Source organism: Peromyscus leucopus, chromosome 8a (genome assembly GCF_004664715.2).
Source record: "Peromyscus leucopus breed LL Stock chromosome 8a, UCI_PerLeu_2.1, whole genome shotgun sequence".
NCBI classification, from domain to species: Eukaryota; Metazoa; Chordata; class Mammalia; order Rodentia; family Cricetidae; genus Peromyscus; species Peromyscus leucopus.
This window is the reverse complement of record NC_051085.1, coordinates 20,747,551-20,768,192: the sequence shown is the minus strand read 5'-3', so window position 1 is coordinate 20,768,192 and position 20,642 is coordinate 20,747,551. Positions and strand designations below refer to the sequence as shown.

Below are 20,642 nucleotides of genomic sequence, written 5' to 3'. Positions count from 1 at the left end.
ATGGGGAATAAAGAAAAGGAAGCCCCATATGCACAGTAAAGCCTCTGTAGGGAATAGAGATTATTTCCCATTCTAGATGCAAACAAAATTTTAATCTGGCTAACTGTAGCTCCTGCCAGGTTCACATCAAGCACTTAAAGTTCTTACAATACTCACAACAAGAATTTCCTTTAAATCCTTGTTTGTTTTCCAGCAAAGACTTATGAAGAGGCTCCCAAGCAGCATGTGTTGGATGTAGATGAGTTCTCTATCTTTCCTACAACAGAAAGTCTACTCCAGCTTCCATACAAATAAAAATGAGACCTAGCTAAGTAGAGGTAATCACTGGTGAGGTGATCATTCTGTGTTAAGTGGTAGTTGGTGATAATCAGTTTTCTTCACAAGTTGAAGAGCACTTTATGGATTGCCAGAAAATGGCAGAATGCATGACATGCACATTGTACAATGTGCATTATCCTTGCCCTCTCTCTGTTCTGATTAACTGTCTCTATGGAGTTATAAGAGGATAAGTCATCAGCAAAGCTGACTCACCAAGAGCAAGTCAGGATGCTTGCTGCAGGAAAAACCTATGTGGAGATCAGTGTGTCTTATTCAGTACAAAGGCAGGCCATAAACTGTGAACTAAATTTGATTAAGATGTCTGGCAGCCTGGAGGAGGCACCCATTGTTAAGAGGTCTGTGGTCATCAATTTAGTTGCTTACAGACATCAGTAAGGATGGAATGAGATATATATATATATATATATATATATATATATATATATACACACACACACACACATACATATCATTTGGTTTATTTACCATTTAAAGAAAATGTAGCATCTTTCCTAAGGGAATATTAAGTATATAATTTGTTATTTTAAAATAAGAGATATTCTGATTGATAAAAGTGTTAATGTGTATACTTCTAGAATATGTGTTGGGAATACAGGTAATAAATACTGAATAATATCATTTTAGTGAACTTATAAATGTTCTAGGAGCTCAAAACCAGTTCCACAAATTATGCAAGTAGAATACAGTAGAGAGAAAGAGTGAGCAGAGGGCATCCTGAAAGTTAACAAGAACTTACCAATAGCAAGATTATGAAAGGCATGCATAAGAACTCATTTCCCACTTTTTAATTCCCAACAAGTTTAATATTTTTCCATAGAAGACGCACTATTGCTGCATAGCTTCCATATTACCACCCCTTCTACTGACAAAGAGAAAGAAAGCAATAACTCCTATTATATATAAAGAAATATTTCAAAACAAAGATTTCTATACCTTAAGGAGCAGTAAATTAATTGATGATTAATTATATACAAGACAACATGATTCAGTCTCAAATACACTAGCTTAATAGAGTCATTAAGCAAAATTTTAACATCACAGAAAATGAAATGAAACAAAAAACAAGCCTAAATACTAATACATCAAAACCAATGCATGTTCTGGCTATCAAGACAAATTTCCCATTCAACCCTAGTACTTATGTGTAGACTTAGAGCAGACTCCTTTCATAAATCACAGGTTTCCCCTCCCCCATCCTGTGCTTTCTTTGTTCAGTCTTTTGGTCCATTATTGTCTTTAAGATTTGTGCTAAAATACAACTATACCCTTTTGGGTTTTGTTTTCATCATTCCATAAGGCATCCCATATTCTAACACATTAGACAAGTAAAATACGGGAGACAAGGAAATGATATCAGCATATCCTTACCTGAAGGCCTTCAATGGCAAGTCGAAGCATGCTTGGTGTAAGCTTAGAAGCTTGCTTGAAGGTAAAGTTACTCCAGTCTATGATCAAAACAAATCCATTTACTTGCAGCTCTGGATCTTCAATCATGGCTTCTAAAGAAAGTAAGATGGCACGCAAAATATCCACCAGTGTGTACCTATTAGCAACAGAGAAGTATTAATGTGAAGCTAACAACCACTTTTTATAGCCACCTGGGTAAAAATTATTGAGGTTTTGTATTTGGGTGGAGTTTGGGGGAGAAGCTTATTTGGGGGTGTGTGCTGTTTATTTGTTTGGTTGACTGATCTTTTAGCAAACTAAAGATTCTCTTTAAAAGAGCTCAAAATTTTCCCAGAAATGATTTCTGTTATGGTTTTAAGAAGAGAGGGACTTGGAATGGGCCATGAGAACAAAGTAGAAATTAGCAGGCAGAGACTGTAGCAGTGGTTCAACAGCTAAGAGTGTTATGGGCATACACTTCGCTTGTACAACGGCTAAGTTGAGTTCCCAACACCCATGTCTGGTGGCTTATAGTGCTATAACTTTATTTCTAGAGGAATCCAATGCCTCTTGCCTCTGTGGGCACTGCACGGATGTGTACATACTGCCCCCCAATTAAAAATGCATAATTTAAAATAATAAAAATAAACTTTAAGAAAGGAAGCATATATTCTACCCAAACAAATAACAGTGCTTTTGAAAATATTACAACATGTTTAAAATTGTGCAGTATTTTTATTTTCCTCTATGCCATCCATGCATCTGAGCCTTTAACCAACTGAGAATCAAATATATTTTGAAAATGTGTAAACCATGAACATGTATGGGAATATTTTTATTATCCAATTAATACAACCATTTGCATAGCTTTTGTACTTCATTAGACATTGTAAGTCATCAAGAGATACTTAAATAGAGACACTAAGCTACAGATAGGAAGCATAGAAAATATATACAAATACACTGCCATTTTAGAAACAGTCTTAAACATCTTCAAATTTTGGTGTCTATGTAGAAAGCTGAAAAATCAATACCCAAAGACACTTGGAGACAACTGTACTTGAAAAATTTGAGAATGAGATTCAGAATCCCACCCAACAAACAAGAACACTGTATGCAAGTGCTATGTATAAAACATTCCAAGTCCTTAATTGTTTCTACTGTGTTTCTCTCACTAAATATAAAAAAATAGAACATAGGAGAAATGGAATTAGAAAACAATAAATAAAAACAAAAGGGGAAAGGCTAAGCAATACCACACCTCTATGATAAACTACGCTCTCCAAATTTAAGGATTAGGATCTTTAGCTTTACTGCCTTGTACTTAGCCCAGTGCCTTGACACAGTCTAGAAATCCAGTAGGTGCACACATCCCTGTAAAACAGAATCAGAGATGAGTGCAAGGACAGTGACTCGAGGTTAAGACACTGCCTCAGCGAAGAAGGTAAAAGGAGGCATCAAATGGCAACTTTGAGGAGTATTTTTAGAGGTGAGCTTATGAAAGCTGGAGATGAGGACCACAAAAAAAAAAATATGATTCTGGAGATGAGGACCACAAAAAAAATTATGATTCTGGTTTTATCCCAGAAGACAGCAATCAAGTAAGTGTAATAAATCCTATCAGTGGACTTAAAAACAGAAATCGCATGCTCATTTTAACAAATGCATTAAAGGTCTTTGACGAAATCCAACATCATTTCATGGTAAAAGTCCTAGAGAGGATAGGTTTAGAGAATGTATACCACAACAAAATGAAGGTGATGTATGATAAGACAGTGCTAACAGCATGGTAAATGGAGAATAAATTGATGCAGTCCATTTAAAGAAGGGGCAACATGGGGCTTTATTCACACTGCTGCCCTCCTGTTCAATAGAGTGTGGCAAGTCTCAGCTCAAGCAAGAAGGTAAAAAGGAAATAAAAAGGATAGAAATAGGAAACTAAGTCAAACTCTCCCTGTTGGCCAATAATTTGATGCTGTGCTTAAAATATGTAATGAGTCCACCAGAAAACTTCTAGAAGTCACTAAACTTTCAGCAAAATCGAAGTATACAAAATTAAAACAAAAATTAGTAGCCTTTCTACACGCCAAGGCCAAACACATTGAATGAGAAATTGGGGGACTGCTCTCATTCATCATAGAGAAAAATAAAATAAAACAAAATGAACAAACAAACAAAGCAATAACACACTATTTCTGTCTTTCATTAGAAACAAAAAGGCATCTAAGGAGTAATAATACGATAAAGCAAAAACATGCAAATCAGAGCAGGACAAAACAAACAGAAGAAAAAGAGCCAAAGAAAAAGCACAAGAAATATATATAGATGCAACACACACACATTTAAACACATAGGAATCTCAGAAAAACAAAACCTGAAGCCTCAATAGATACACGAAGGACTTGTAAGGTTTAAAGAAATGCTTTAACTCAACATTATAAGACAAAGAACTTAAAACTTTTTCAACTATGCTGTTGAGTTCATTTTGTGAGACAGAGATTAGTTTATTTCTCCAGTAAGCCTTCCTTAGAGAAAACTAATTTTTTATTTGCAATTGGTTTTCAACTGGGTATAATTTTTTGAGTTAGAGATAAGGGCATGTATTCACATCTCCTTTCTGTTCTTGGACCCCATCTGGTGCAGCTTCCTGCAGGCTCTGAGCATGCTGCCTCCATCTCTGTGAGTTTGAGTGTGCATCATTCAAACTGTGTTTCAAAGGCCTTGTTCCCTTCTTGTTCTCCATCCTTCTGGCTCTGGATGGGAGGAGTGGTGGGGAGGAACTGAGAGGATTAGGGACAGGGTAAGCCATAATCAGAATATATTCTATGAAAAAAATCTATTTTCAATAAAAGGGGGTAAAAGCTTGGAGCAAAACTAAGCAAGAGAAATTTTAAATATTTAAAAGAAAGAAATTATGTTAGACACTAAAGATGCAAAGACCTCCCATGCTGACAGAGTAGAAGAATTGACATTATAAATATGACCAGCTTACAAAAAGCAATGTACAGATTCAATGTAACCCCAATCAAAATAGCCATGCCATTCTTCAAAGAACTAGATAAAAAAATCTTCAAATTCATATGTAAACATAAAAGATCTGTACATCCAATATAATCCTAAGAAAAAAGAATAATGCTGGAAGCATCCATAAAATAATAATAAAATCAGTGTAGTGATAGCACATGTAGATCAATGAAATAGAATAGAAAATTCATATCTAAGTTCACCCATCCACTGATTGTTTTTTTGTTTGTTTGTTTGTTATTTTGTCTTTGGGGTTTTTTTTTGAAAAAAAAAAAAATACACATTGGTGAAAATACAGCATCCTCAACAAATAATGTTGGGAAAACTGGATCATGTCTACATGTGCAAGAATTAAACTAAACCTTTATCTCTCACCTTTATTAAAAACTAACTCCAAATCAGCTTCTATGAAGCAAAGACAACAGTCAATTGAGTGAAAAAAAAAAACAGCTTACAGAATGAGGGAAATTTTTTCCCATGTACCCTTGGACAGAAAACTAGTATCATTGAAAAATCACAAAAAAAAAGAAACATAAAACATCAAGAAAACAAACAACCAACTCAAAAGCAGGCTATAGATCTGAGGAAAGAGGTCTCAAAAAAGGAGATACAAATAGCTAATAAACATTTTGAAAATGTTCAGTCCTTAATTATCAAGGGAATGAAAATTAAAATTACTTTGAGTTTCTATCTCTCCCATTACAGAATGATTATTATCAAGAAATCAAATCAAATGACAAACAAAGCTGGAGAAGGTGTCGAGAAGAACAATTTCTCACTGTTATCCACTATGGAAATCAACATGGAGATTCCTCAGAAAACTAGAAATGAAACTATATGTGCTACAGCTATTCCACTCCTGAGTGTATAACCAAAGGACTCTACTGCAGAGACAGCTGCTCATCTGCATCCTTTTTTTTTCTATTCACAGCAGCTAGGAAATGGAATTGGCCTAGATACCCATCAACTAATGAGCAGGCAAAGAAAATGTGGTGCCTACACAATGAAGTTTTATTCAGCTGTACAGGAAAATTACGTTATGGGATTGGCGGGTAAATAGATGAAACAGTAAAACTTACATTGATTGAAAGTAACCCAGACCCAAAGACACAAACACCACATTTCATTCTCACATGTAAATCCTAACTTCAAATTTCTAATTGTTGTATATTCAACTTGAAGTTCCCCTAGAAACTAGGAAGCTAAAAAGAAGCCATTTTCAGGGTGGGAGTGTGGGGGAGATAGTAGAATAATGGTAATATGAAAGTAGAGAGGGAGAACACCAGTCCTGGAAAGGTTTAAGCAACAAGAGGAACACTGCATAAGGGAGACCAGGGGTGGGGAGAGGGTCCACTACACCCAAAGATGTATGGCGTGGTCATATGGGAAACTATTATCTTGTAAACCATTTAAAAGTACATTTTTTAAAAAACAAATTTGAAGGCACATGTCATGCATGACTGGCCAATGCTGCTCCTAGAAGCTATCGGTTATTATTAAATGAAATCCCAGTGTCGGGTTTGAAGTGCTCTTTATGAGTTCTTGGTCCGGGTGGCCCCTATAAAACAACAAAATGATTGAGAGTTGCTCCTGTTTCTCTGGCTTTTTCCACCAGAACTTAATAATAAGAGCCTATTGCTCTTGGTCTCAAGGAATAAAGACAGCAGATTGGCACTAAGGTGGAAGCTTCCCCCTAGTGGCTAGCTTTCATAGCACCAGAAGGTACCATTCAGGGTACCAGAGGAGAAAAGGCATCAACAGTCTACATACAATGCCAACCTGTAAGTAAGATAAGCACTCTTGTGCACTAGTAACATGCATGACTGCTAAGGAGATAGGCAACTCACTCTCTGATTTGCTTTAAGGCTTTGTCCACTTGGGGGAATCCATGCCTGGTACCATAACCCTAGTCAAAAATCAACAGCTGGGAAGATGGGGTAGGGGTAGGTGCCATAGGCCCTAGGGTTCTACTTAATTCTTTTTGCTTAGCTAAATTGACAGCATCAAACTACCTTCCAAATACTACTCTGAGCCATGATTAGAGAAACCTCTCATTCCAACCAATAGTTGTGAATACAGACTCAGAGACTCTCAGGGATCTGACAATAAGGTCAAGTGCCCAGGCTTGAACAAGACATTTCTACCATCTACAATATAACTGCCTTCACCATGGCCCAGGGAACATTGTGGAAGAAGGAAAAGGAAGAAAGTAAGAGCCAGAAGATGTGGAAGTATATCTTCTGAGAAGAACACAGCCATTGAACTCAGGTGGTTACAGCAGCCGCACTTGTTTGCACTGAATCACCCAAGAATGGGTCTGTCACCTAAGAATAGGTCTGCCCACAGTTAGGGATCGATTGGGAGAGGGCTAAGGCATCCTGGCCTCTCACTGTTGAGCTAGCTCCTAATTGATCTGGGAGGGATGGAGTCATCCTCAGTTATGTGTCACTGGTGAGCCAACCAGGCTCCAGTGGTAGTTCCAAACCAATACAATTATATAAACACATCTGGTTAAACTTGATGTGTCACAAAACAAAACATAAATACATAAGTCTGAGAATGGGACTGAAAGGGGTAAGAGAGAGTTGATAGAGATGGGGACGTGGATAAGAGAAGGTGGGAGGTAAGGGGAAAGAAAATTTATTATACACATGCTCATAATTGGCAAAAAAAATTAAAAAAGAATGATCTTAAGTTAGACTATTTACTTTTGTAGGAAATAATCATCAACTATCTGGAACATATCCAATTTGCTATAGACCTCAGTGTAAAAATTCTAAAAATATTCCCTTGGATATGTAAGATAATAAAACTAATCAAAATTATTACACTTGTTTATTTGTTTGAGGCAGAATGGGTACAGGTGTGCACATGCTGGAGTTGATGTGGAGGTCAGAGAACAATCTTCGGAAGTCAGTTTTTTCCTTCTACCCACAGAGTTCCAGGGGTGAAATTCAAATGTCAGGTTGAGTGGTAAGTGCCCTTGTCCCCTGACCCATCCTGCCAGTCCCTAAAATCAGAAAACTTTGTGGAGAGTTGAAAACTTCTATAGCTTATGTCCCTTGGATCTGTGGAACGTGCTTTGAATCTGTGAAATGTGCCTGGCTGTTTTTGATACCTCTCTGTGGCTGTTCCACATTCACTGTAAACATAATGTTCCAACAGTGTTCTGAACTGGGGCTTGTAAGCCTGCAGAAATGGGCAAGTTAGAACAGAAAGGATATATTTTAGGTTAAAATTGGGCACCTTTTCAAAAAATCATTTTTAATTTCTGAAATTCACAATAAAACCATGTTAAAGAAAAATTTAAATTCACAAAAACCTAATTTGGATATTCCCTCATGGGGATGATTTATCCTTGCATTACCCATAAGGATCTCAAATATCATTGATATGAAAACATTATAAAATGTAATTTAAATCTGAAGTATGCTACAAGGGGGCAATGAATTTATATGTAGTGAAAAAAAAATTAATCATCGACCCAGTAAGGATGAACCAAAAGACGATTTGATTCAAAAAACATACTTAGAGCATGGTCCTTCAAAACTGTGTCAAAATCAAGAGATGTATACACTTCATTATTGCTAAGGGAGTAAAATAAGGCAAATCACAGCATAACTGAGGAAGTGAACTCTGGATTGGAGAATTTTCAAGAGGAAATCTAACCTTTTAAAAGATACTCAATGTCTAACTCCAAAAAGGTAACTAAATGGTCTGATATAAATAAAGCATTTTAATTTTTAAGTGTGAGAAATGAAACATTAAAAGGTTCCAAGCTAACTGCATTCAGAGGGCAGGCCAAAAACACTCCTGACTTCCTCTGGGCCTCTGTTGTCAAACATGTCATATTCTCACCATTAGCAACTCAGCAGGCTCTTGCTTAACTGAACATTATAACACAGGCTCCTGCCACTGCCTGTAAAATGCCATCCACAGAGACATAACCTCTACTTTAAAAAAAAAATCATCTCTTCAGATATCTTCCCATCATTTTTTTTTAAAAGTTACTTTCAGATGATGTTGTTTTTTTTTTTTTTTATTGAAGACCACTAAAATGAAATGTTTCACATGTTCATATTTGGGGTATAGACCCAAGATGAATGGCCACTGCTGTTCATCGCTTGTGTACTAGGAAAGAGTCATGGATAAAACCTAGCACACTGTTGCAGCTCATGACTACCAACTGTGCTTCCCAAAATAGCATAAACCAAGGCTTGAATCAGTTGAAAGAAAGATGCAGAACACATAGTAAGAGGAAATCATGATTTTTAACAAAGGGCAGGATATCCTGTAAACCATTGCTCTCAAAGGAAATTAAACCTTCTATTATATATTTTTTTAAAAAATCAATGACAGCCATAGCTACTTTCTATTCACTATGTTGTCAGAAAGTATTGAACTCCTCTTGAAGCCCATCAGTTGTAAAAATCAGTCTTCCTTACAGAGTATAATATATCCCTTAATTCATAAGTTGGGATCATTTTTATTTAACTTAATGTCATAATGTAAAACTTATGGCCATACAAAATACAAAATCAAAGTGGGGACTGTTGTTTATTTCTTTAATCCCAGCTTCCTTTTGTGCCCTGAAGAAGTTGTTGATATCATTAAGTTTTCACTTCCTTTTTCAAAGTCAGAGATAATACCATTGACCTCATAGGACAGAATGTAAAACGTGTAGCTTTGTGCCTACCACAGACTCCACACTTGGGTGCTAACTTCTGTGATTTCTGCAGATACTTTTTTTTCTACATTCACTTACTCTACACTTGATGTTTGGACACTTTTTCACAAAAATTTTATAAGGATAAAAATGAAATAAATGAAGTGTAACGCATTTAGTGGTACTTGGCCTGTAATGAAAACAAGAAGAACGATTACAATAATCTTTGCTGCTGAGACTGAACTCTTTCTTGTCCCACTTTTCTAGGCAGTGTTTTAGTTTTTCTTCCACTCCTTCCTCCAGTATCCCTAACGTGAAAGTAGAATTTGGTCTCCTGCTTTCCTCATGGGGTATCTCACAGATTTCCAAAGTCACATGTTTGTACCTTTGGCCAAGATAGTAGGTAATGCCCTACTGGTGGGCCCAGAGCCAATGTCACTCCTGAGATACATCCCATCTTCCCAGTTGCTGTGTAAATACCAGCACTCCAGTACCCCTTTTAACCGAATTATCTCTTATTAATGGAACTCACTACTGTGTCACCTAAACAAACTTTCCCTCTGGGATTGCTTGCATCAAGCACTTAATGAATAACACCTTGTTAAATTTCCTTTTGCCTCTACATTTATTCACCAAAACCCAATTCTTCCTTTCTCTATATATTCATGTATCTTTGGTATCCAATGACTCCTTTCCACTAGAGTCTTATCCCCATTACCCAATATAATGGTACCCTGCCTCTTTTTCGTTTTACCCCCTTTCTTTCTCTTCCAGATAGCTTACCTACTCTCTTTTGTAAAACTGGTCTTCTTGACACCCACATGTAACACTAATCACCCATAACTCTTCCATGTCCTTAAAAGAAATACTACTTCTTACCTTACAGATTCACATATAGCAAGCTCACTCCAGACATTTGAGATTTTATCACAAGAAATGTACCCCAAAACACTGGTGTTTTTCTTTGCTCTTCCTTCTCTTCAATCTATTGAAGATGCCACTGCTTTTCATTTTCCTTAAGTTCTAACCTACTCACCTTCATCATGCTCTGCTATGTGGGCTTGTCTCCATCTATTTGAGACATTGGCAGCCTTCTCCACTACAAGTCTATATCTCACAAGAAATCCTGGTTTGTCTTTGGACCTCAGATATCTAATCTTACCGTTGGAGCTGTGTTTTTCAATGTGATACTACTTTGTTATCACCACAACAGCAACAGGCCCTGCACACTCAGTCCTCTCATATTCTAGGCAAAAATCAAATTATTTCCAGAGGATACAAAGTACACTGTTTGTATCTCCCATACAGAAGAAAACAAGCTGCCATTATTTTGGTGTGAATATTTGGTTTATATCATTAACTTCATGTTTCCCTCTCCCTCCAAAGGACAAAATAAAAAGCTACCTAAATAGGAAATAAAGAGTTACATAATGTTGCTTAGTAGGAAAGAAAAATGAAACTTTGATTTTTTTTTAATTAAAGAAGTTAATTACGGGAAGTGAATTCCAAAAGGTGCTTCTCAAAAGCACTCAAAGTGACCAAGCAAGCTTCTTTTACTGCCTCCAGCCATGCAATTTTTGGTAGTTTCCTGGGCAATGTTTCCCTCCTAGAGTCCACAGCAGCCCTTCTTTGGTGCAAAGACCAACTAAAATGGCAAATGGGTTGTGTCCTCTACTTTCTAACCTTTTCAGTATCACAGGGGAAATATGCGCTAGCATCTCAGTTTCACACTGAACAGCACAACAGGCAGCAATTTCCCTTTGTCACTAAATCAATCAGCCATTATTAAACCCTTCATTAAGGCTAGCCCAACCCCTCAGTTTTCATTAAACCACATTTTTCTAATGTTGAAAGCATTTCCTGTTAGAAAGGTGCTTGAGGTTGAAACAAAAGCAAAGAATTGGCTTTACTGAAGCTGCATCATTATTATTAGTGCTAAAGCTGATGAACCCATCTAGATGTTTTATTTTACCATACATGATAATAATGATTAATAATAATAATACTTCTATCTGGGTAATACTTAAAATTTTCAAAGCAATTTCAAATATATTATTTTAATCTTGACATAATAATGAAGTCTCAGCACAGGTTTGAGCCAATTATTTTGCAGAGGAGAATATGGATCTCAGAAAATTTAAAGTTTTCCCAGAATCTTCATGGGAAGAAAGAGGGGAGCCTAGATTAGAAGCCAGTGTCTTTTTGTCACTACTTTAAACAAGGTTCTTTGGTGTCTTATACCTAGAACATAGTTTAATGAAGTTGATCTGCATTGTTGTGTCTTAATGGCATGTATGTGTCAGATGATAGGAGATCAGGAAGTCAATACGACATGGCACCTTCCTCTTGAACCAGGCACTCTTCAACCTAGCCAGAGTAAGGGATTTGGTAGAGGAAAACCAGTAGCACATTCAAAGGAGGCAGGATGGAAATGGCTTGGTCTACAAGTCTTGAAAGAAATAAAACATTCTTGTTTTCGTCTGCTGGGCTTCTGTCTCCAAGCCCAGATAAGCTACCTCAGTCTTGCTTTCATTTTGCTGCTGTGGGAATGTAGGTAAGAACAGCAGAACCACTGGAATGAGACAGCCACAGATAAAATTCCAGTTTATGGAGAAAAAAAATGGGGAAAAAAATCCACCTGTAGCAACAGAAAATAAACCAGATTCATGCTGGAGAAAACAGAAGCACATCCAAAAGCCAAAGTTTCAGGACCAGCTACTCTAAGCAAATATCACTTGCTACAAACAGATTTTGCTTTCAGAACATTTCTTTCTCACTTTAGCCTTTTGTCCTCCTTTTCCTCTATAATCTGAAGTTTAAGCAAGATTTTTTTAAAAAAAAATCACAAATGGATTTTTTTTTTAAATATTAAGGCTGATTTATGTTGACAACTATCTACACACAAAAGGAACTGATTAATCCACATACTAGTCAAAGGAAACCAGGGAAAGTTCATAACCTAGTGGATGCAAGATACAGAAGTGTCTTTGGATGGATGAATGGATGGATGGATGGATAGATGGATGGAAGGAAGGATAGAAGGAAGGAAGGAAGGAAGGAAGGAAGGAAGGAAGGAAGGAAGGAAGGAAGGAAGGAAGGAAGGAAGGAAGGAAGGGTGGATAGATGGATGGATGGATGGATGGATGGATGGATGGATGGATGGATGGATGGATGGGTGGATGGGTGGGTGGATGGATGAATGGGAACAGTAAGAATAAATTTAGTTAATTAGATAGCCGATTTTTTTCCTACACAAACTGAGTAATTCACAGCTGCTCTGATGCCCCCAATTCTAACAGTAGTCTCTAGTATCTTCATCAAATAATTGAGGTGGTTAGTTTGGATTTTCACTTTTTGCTCCAGAAAAGCTCTATGTCCCTTAACATTACAAAGCAAATGCTATATGATTATACTTGTCCTTAATACTTACACATTTTTAGATAAAAAAACAAATAGCCGATGGAAATAATTTTAAATCAAATTGAATGAAATATTAATAACTCACTTTGTTGCTTACTATTATAAGGACATAACAGACCAGAATAGATTTTCCTCATTCTGTTAACACTGCTTGTTATAATAGTGAAATTATGTATCCATTCCCAGTAATGTTAAAGGAGCTCAATCTTTGTTGGAATGGAAAGAATTCATTCATTTAATAAACATAACCTGCCTATGTACTAGGTGTTGACTCCTGTGTTGATATACTGTTAAATATTTCATTTGAGTCATCCTGTAGTAACTTAAGTCCTTTGCTACTCTTCCAACTTTGTTTAAAGCTGCTTATTTGTAACATGGGAACAGCCTGAATCAAACCTAGTCAGCATGCTAGCAAGGGTGGCTTCTCTCGTGTTTGCTGCTATTTTAGTATTATTTCACTAGTTGCTGAATAATTGGCCCAGTTTTAAGAGACTGTCCTATTTTTTTTTTCAGGAATCTGTCACCTTACATTTCCCAAGACAACTTTTTATATCACCTTCAGTTTTCCATGGTCTGTACCTTTGTTTGGCGTCAGTTGCTGCTCCCAGAATGCTGTTGAGAGAACTTCTTTACAGTTATGGGAGTTCTTTCAGGACAGAAATTCCACATAACGCCCATCAACCATTGCTAGCCTCAACTTAGTCAAAACCCACCCATAACATCACACAGCAGTGCCTTCCAGCTGGTGAAGGGCCTTGTCTGCACAGCACTTGACAATAATGTCTCAGCTGAGAACATTCCAGTAATCTGTGAAAGGAAGTCTTTTAAAATCAGACCAAACCATTGAGCCTTTTTTTTAAGGATTGCTATAAGCATGTCTCCCTACTTCTCTGGCTAATTGCCCATGACTATTTCAATCTATACATACTCATTTTTGTTTTACTTCAACTTACATCTTTTAGAGAACTTTAAGGAAGAGCAAATCATTGCACCTGGCACTTAATCAAGCTGGTGTGCTCTGAGGCTGGTTTTTTTTTTTTAAGTCTTAGGTGACTGAGCAATCTGCATTTTGTTGGCCTCACTCTTTGGGAAAAAAAGGAGCATGGTCATAAATTGAAGAGAAGCCACAAATAGCTGTCCATTCACATTGTTTCTTTTCTAAGAAAAAGCTATACAATACCAATAAATGTGCAAGAATAATAGACAAATTTCTGGAAAATTTAGAAGATCAAAGCCATATCTGAACAGTCTGCTGTCTACCACTTCCAGAACTTAAATACTGTATGCGATAGTCAATCATTGTGGCAAAACAAGAACAGGATGGTTAGTACACTCTGAATTACCACAATTATAAAAATTGTTTAAATTGTAGTTACATTTCATTATTTTCTAATGACTGTAAGCTGGGTTCCAGATAAATGACTGTTTGAATATAAAGAACAGCCCTGTAAGCTTGTTGCAATCCACAAAAGTATTAGTGGTGAGCTCATTGGCAATATACAAGCCAACTCGGAATATGTCATCTTCTATTTCATATGACAAAACTTCACTCATGAGCATCTCCAGTAACAGTTACTTGTCCATGCATGGAGTGCCCCCCTCTGTGTACATGGAAGTGAGATGTACACTATACAGACACAAGTAGAGGTCAGAGTTACCAACTTTTGTGCCAGGCCTCATCTTCCATCTTGTTTGAAACAGGGTATCTGTTTCAGTTTGCCACTGTGTACATGCTGACCCATGAGTTTCCAAGGATTCCCCTGCATCATATTCTTAAAAATAAGAGCCCTGGGATTGCAGAGGCACAGGCTGTGTGTCTAGCTTTTACATGGGTTCTAGAATTTGAACTTAAGTTACCTTGCTTTTGTGGCTAGTGCTCTTACATACTGAGCCATCTCCACAGCTTTTATCTATGGAGTCCAACTTCTCAGATATTTGCTTTTATCATCTGAAGCCTAGAATGCTTTCCCTTTTTATTCTAAGTTTCATTTCTTCAAGAAGCTATCTCTTTTAGTTCCATGGACCAATGTCCCAGACTTTTGACAAAATCTGGTGAAGAAAATTGAATTTATCTACCAGTCCTAAGGAAGGTACTATCATCACAGAAGCACGTGAAGCGTGTAATATCCGGGGTCCAAGAACAATCAATGATGCAGTGTGACTATCAGATTGTTTATAATTTCCTTGTGTTTACTTCTATTTGCAAAAGTCATGTTAGACGATCTGAAAGAAAGGAGATAAATTTGTATGAATCTTCCAAGGTATAGCCTGATCGATGAAACGCATGGCATCTAAACCTGTTCCAGTTCATAAGAAAAAAAAATCGCTTGGACATTTTAGGATTTTGAGTTGCATTAGATTTATTATAAAGTGGCTACACCACAAGTATTATGCTTCACATAATCTTCTTGATGACTCCATGTCTCAGAAAGTTTTGAGAATAGTTTAGCTCTTTATAGTAAGTCCAAACTAACTTATGCTGTATCTCAGTAGAAAAAGTCAGTATTTTATTTATGCTTGCCTCTCACACTTAAAGGTTCAGTGTCCTGGGAACATTGAAACTTTTCTTCCTTATACAGTACAGGAGAAAACTCGTCACAGCTAAGTTCCCACTTAGAATTTTTGGTAAAAACTGTGAAACTTTTATTTCAACTCGGGTTCTTTCTGAGTCTCTCTACTTTCTAGTTCAGATGCTTCTGTTACCAGATTAACTTTCCATGGACTTGGCTTTTTTTTTTTTCAAAATCCATACATTTTCTTTTTACCTCTGTACTTGGGAAATTGTATATAAACCCTATCCCCTTAAATTATGTGGGTTGTGGACTTTTCTCAATGTCTGAAATTTCCCTGTTTAGTCATTTACAATGCCCTTGTTCTTTCCTTAAAACAACATTACTTTTTAAAAACAGTTGTTCAACTCAAAGGATGTGGTCAGAGCTAAGTTCAGACATGCAGGCTTATTGAATTCAGGTGCTTTGGGACTATCAAGACGACAGAAAGGGAAGTGTGAATATCTGAACCACAGAGCAAGAGAGGGCTGGAGAATAGGAGAACGTGGCATGGGACATGGGCAACTAACAGAGCACTATTAGCAAGGTATCATATAGAGAAGGTACCAGAGAGTTCTACAAGAGTCAAGTAAGATAAGCCACGGGACTTAGAACAGAAAGAGGAAATCAAGATTGAAATGACCTGAGGAGGCTCAGGCACCGTGAGAGAGACAGCTTCCCTTCCACGTTAAGGCAGAGATCACAGCACTCTTTAATCATATATCCTGAAGATGAAGGCTTCCAGAGAATGCAAAGATTTAGAACAGTTTATCTGTGTCCCTGTCCATCAGTATGTATTGATTTGAAACTTGGTATAGGTAAGAAAAGAAAATGAACTATTTTATTTTATGAGCAAAGAAGGAGAAAAATATCTGAAATTTAGACAATCCCTAAACCAGGTTCATCTTTTTCCTGTTGATGCACTGTGCCTTCTAGATGAGGTATAGATCCTGATAGTACATGTCCATAAAATGTGGCTTCTCATTTTAATTTTAACTGCACAAGCATTTATTATTACTTATCATCTTGTATCGGCTTATTGAAAATAATTCTACATGCCAATCAATAAATTCCCTCCCACTATAGATTTTCAGGGAGAGTTTTGATGATTAATAGCCTGTCTTTTTTATTAATGCATACAGAAAGCAACTAAAATACATTCTATTTCTTATAGTCAAAATAACTCTTCCTACACATGTGAGAACTGCAAGTAACATTCACTTTGGTTTGATTTATAAAGTGTGAATAATATTTGTTCACTTACAGAAAAAAACAATAGAGTGTGTGTGTGCATGTGTGTGTGTGTGTGTGTGTGTGTGTGTGTGTGTGTGTGAAACCTGCCTCTGAAGACTTCAAACAGATTCAAGACATATTTAAATATAAAATGTCTATATACATTCAATATAGCATAGCACCATAGCTCAATGAATATATTTCTAATCTAGCTGATAAAAGGATAAGAGGCTCTGTGTCAATTTAATTTTTACATTTTGATAGACACAAATGGTTTGTATAATTCTATGATGAACTTCTTACATTAAAAGAAAAAAAAACACTCACAGAAAACATGTAGTCAATGACTGGAACTGCATAATCCTTTGAAGCTTCCTACCTGAACTCCACACCCAAAAAAAATTAAATATAAGAGCCATAGGATTCACCAAAGCAAGGGGACTTCATCCCATCCTGTAGCTAATCCTGTCTGTGAGTTCCTAAACTCTGTGATTCTCTAGATAACAGTTAATCTTTATATTTACTAGAAAAAAATATCAGTAGAACCTTTCAACCTAGAATTGCAGGAAAACATGACCAATTAAAAAGGAAAAAAAACTATTAAAATATTCATTTACATTTTAACATACTATTAATACTCTCAGAAGTCTGTTGAGGAATCTGTTCGAGTTATTGGATCTCTCTTTAACTGCAGAAATCATTTACATTGCTCCAGAAATAGTTTAAACTAACCAGATGCATCCAAAGACACCATTCACAGAACTAAAGACACCAAATGCCTTAACAACTGGTTTCATAAATGCTATGAAATATGTCTAACTTGGTATTTGATGGAAACTACCTTACCCAAGAGCCTTTTATAATCTTTATGTCTTTCCATCTGAGAAAATAGTTGTGAAGGACATAGAAACGTCACGGTCAGCCTTTTTCTACAGTAAAGTAGAGGAAGTAAGAGTAGTATTTCTCTTCTACTAAACAGCACCCGAGCTCATAGTCTACCAGCTGATAGATCTTAAAGTTTCCCACTTCCAAAAGATGAGCAATCGCATCAGACAGGAAGCATGCCCTTCAGATTAGAGACAGGTGTAGAACACAAACACCAGTCAGCCTTTATTTTCAGTGTCACTAAGCATGCTCAGCGACAGAGGGTACAACTCTTCCTTCTCATTGAAGTGACACCTATCATATTACGCCTTCATCTACACATCACCAAGCAGAAAAATTCCCAAGCAATAAAACTGCCTGTTCTTGGCTAAGCACCAAGCTATTTGGGGGAGATAAAATGTCAGTAAGAGGGAGAGAGAAAGATGATAATGACAATGGTGGCGAGGAGCTGACTTTAAGAACTTCTTGAGGATGAAGAAGGAAAAAGTTGTCTCTATTCTCTCCCCCTTTCTCCACATTATTAAACATGAGGATTTAGAAGCCCAAAATTTTTAGAAGTTTTATTTAGCAGTGTTGTGATTTAGTTCTCAGCATAATAATATGGCTTGGGAGCACATAAAGCTACAGAAGAAACTATGTCAGAGAAGAAAGTTTTAAAAAGTAAAAATACAAATTCTTCCCAGGGAGCAGACCCAAAGCTCATTTCTCAGGCCCGTGTCCCCTTCGCCTCCATCCAAATAACCAAAAGCATCGGAGCTGCAATATCCCAAAACTCCTCGGAGTAAACTCTAAAAAGCTGAGGGGTCAAAAGATCATGAGTAAAATTTTAGATTTTACCTGCTCTGGTCCCAGTTGGCAGCAAAAAGGACTAGAATCTTCCTCCCATAGTGGTCCAGATTGGCCAGGCCCCCAGGAAAGCCATCCTTCAGCGCCTGCTTGATGCCAGGGTCGGTAGCCTTGAAGCTTTTGAACATATCCAGGTTCTGTTGCCGGTACTCAAAGTATTGGGCCAAGAGGCGGAAAGCCTCGAAGTGATGAAACTTCCGGGCCCGCAAGAAGCGTAAGATGAAAGCGTCATCGGTGCGCAGAAAGCCAATGTCTGGCCTAGTGATGACCATGTCCCTCACCTCCTGGATGTCCTGGTGCAGAGTGTCTGGGTTCTCATTGAGTTCCAGGCGAGCTTTCTCCAGGGTCTCAGGAGAGAGACCAGCTTGCAAATGAGTCATTGTTACCTTGTGCCCAAGCTGTCCACCCTGAAGCTCTCCTTTTGTGTCCAACAACACACCTGGCCCTTGCCACCTCCACACCACACTCAGGCTCCCAGTCCTCCTAGCTGCTGTCTGCTTCCTCTCCTGTACAGGAAATGGTTCCTCTTCGCGTTCAGTCAAGTACCCTGTTGCTCCTGCTTTTCCCCCCACAGCTTTGCTGGAGAGTATCTAAACTTCTAACCCCAGCCCCCCTAAAAAACAATGCCTCCCATTAAAAATGGGCCTCTGGGCAGGCCCTGAAAGCCTGCCTCTTGCCCTTTATCTCTCTGAATAAAAGGGAAAAAAGAAAGAATGAATGAAACCCTAATTCCACTTAGCATGGGCGCTTCGGGTCTTGGTTCTGTCTTCTTCTCTTGTCTTGTAAGATGCAAGGAAAACAAACCCCAGGCACATCTCAGCCCCAGCACCGGGTTGCTGCTGCGGTCCCTGCTGAAGGATGTGCCTGCCACGGATAAAGAGGGGAATTCTGATTAATAATAAGGTGGCTCTTCAGCGCTGAGCTCCAGGGCGGGGAGGGAGAGTCTTTGACAGAAAGAAAAGGAGAGAAGGGAAGGGAAGGGAGCTCGTTTCTCCCTCTGCTTATTCAAAGATGCTATTTTTACAGGACATCTTCGGGCGATTTTTACTTTAGGTTATTGTGATCCAATTAGGGAGACTGCAGATAGTGTGCACCCTTCCCTCGGGCCCTCTTCCACACACCGTGATCTCCTAAGGCTCCAGCTGGGTTTTGGGTACCGTTGACACGGGCGTGGGCTCCCCCACCCCCGCCCCAACTTCTGCCTAGTCTATCTCTTTATTTCAGGGCACTTGCCAAGGGAGTGGAGGGTGAGGATAAGGACGGGAGGAAACCTCTCTGGGAGCATACATGTCAAAACCAGGGTGGGTGCAGGGAGTTGTAGAGAATGAAATAGAAATGTCTCTATCTTTGCTAACCCCCCCCCAAGCCCCAGTCGCCCCACCGCCCCCAAAGCCAGAAAGAAGAAAGAGCAGCCAGCTCCTACCAGCAAACCCGGAGGCGGGGACATTAAGCAATGCGGCACTCCCCAGCATCCATCAGCACTGGCTTCCGCGGAGGTGGTGGCAGTGGCGGGGGTGATGCCAGCATCAACTCCTCTCCGAGGGATGGAGCAAGCAGAGAGAGCCGGTGGCTGCGACCCGGCTGAGGATTCGCCAGGGAGCAGCCTCGGCCACCTCATCCAAGGACAGCCCGCCGCCTCTGTCAGCAGGAAGGGTGGGGACCCGCTGAGCTAGGACTACTGCTGTCCCAGGTCCTCGCCCGGCCCAGCCATTTTCGCCTTCGGGAAAGGAAGGAGGGAGAGGACGGGAACGCCGCCGGGACTAGGCAGGCCACAAGGGCTGCGGCCGCCTTTACCTTTGTGCGCCCAAGCGGTGGCACTGGCGCGGCCCCGGCACCAGCTGTCCCCGTGCGCTCCGAGCCGCTGGGTCCCGCGCGTCCCTGGGGCTGCTGCTGCCACTCCTGTGCCGGCTGCTGCTGCTAAAAGAGGACTCGGCTCAGCCCAACTCCTGATTATCCCAGCACAGAGCTCGAGGCGACGTAAGCGCTCGCGCACGCACTCCGCTCCTCTCCCTGCCTCTGAGGGATAGGACCGCAATTTGGGAGGCATTCAAATATCTATCCCGAGCCTCAAGTTTAGCCTGTTCCAGGTTCCCAGGTCCCAGCCGGGGGCGGGCTTCTACTGACCAGGAGGGACAGCCACTGCCTCACAGCCTCCCCCACACCCCTTGCTCACCCTTTGTGTGCATGACCCCCGGAGTGCCCTGCAGAGTAGTCTCTGCTCTTGCTCAGTAACTGAGGTTGACAGACCTTTTCTGGTTCCTGTAGGGAGTGATTTTTGAGGCGAAAGGAGTACG

At 39.0% G+C, this 20,642-nt stretch overlaps 1 protein-coding gene across 2 annotated transcripts in view; it reads right to left on the bottom strand.

The window, feature by feature from the left end:
* The window catches only part of Clvs2 (clavesin 2), a 75,080-nt gene extending 54,512 nt beyond the window's left edge, over positions 1–20,568 (bottom strand). The window contains exons 1-3 of one of the 2 annotated variants that reach the window (XM_028868349.2): positions 19,772–20,568; positions 18,340–19,212; positions 1,708–1,882 (exon numbers count right to left, since the gene is read on the bottom strand). In XM_028868349.2, coding sequence (XP_028724182.1) covers positions 1,708–1,882; positions 18,340–18,728 — 564 coding nt within the window. In that variant the 5' untranslated portion in view covers positions 18,729–19,212; positions 19,772–20,568. The remainder of the gene's footprint in view (positions 1–1,707; positions 1,883–18,339; positions 19,213–19,771) is intronic. The other variant, XM_028868350.2, reaches the window with a different exon arrangement.
* Positions 20,569–20,642: the final 74 nt, after the last annotated feature.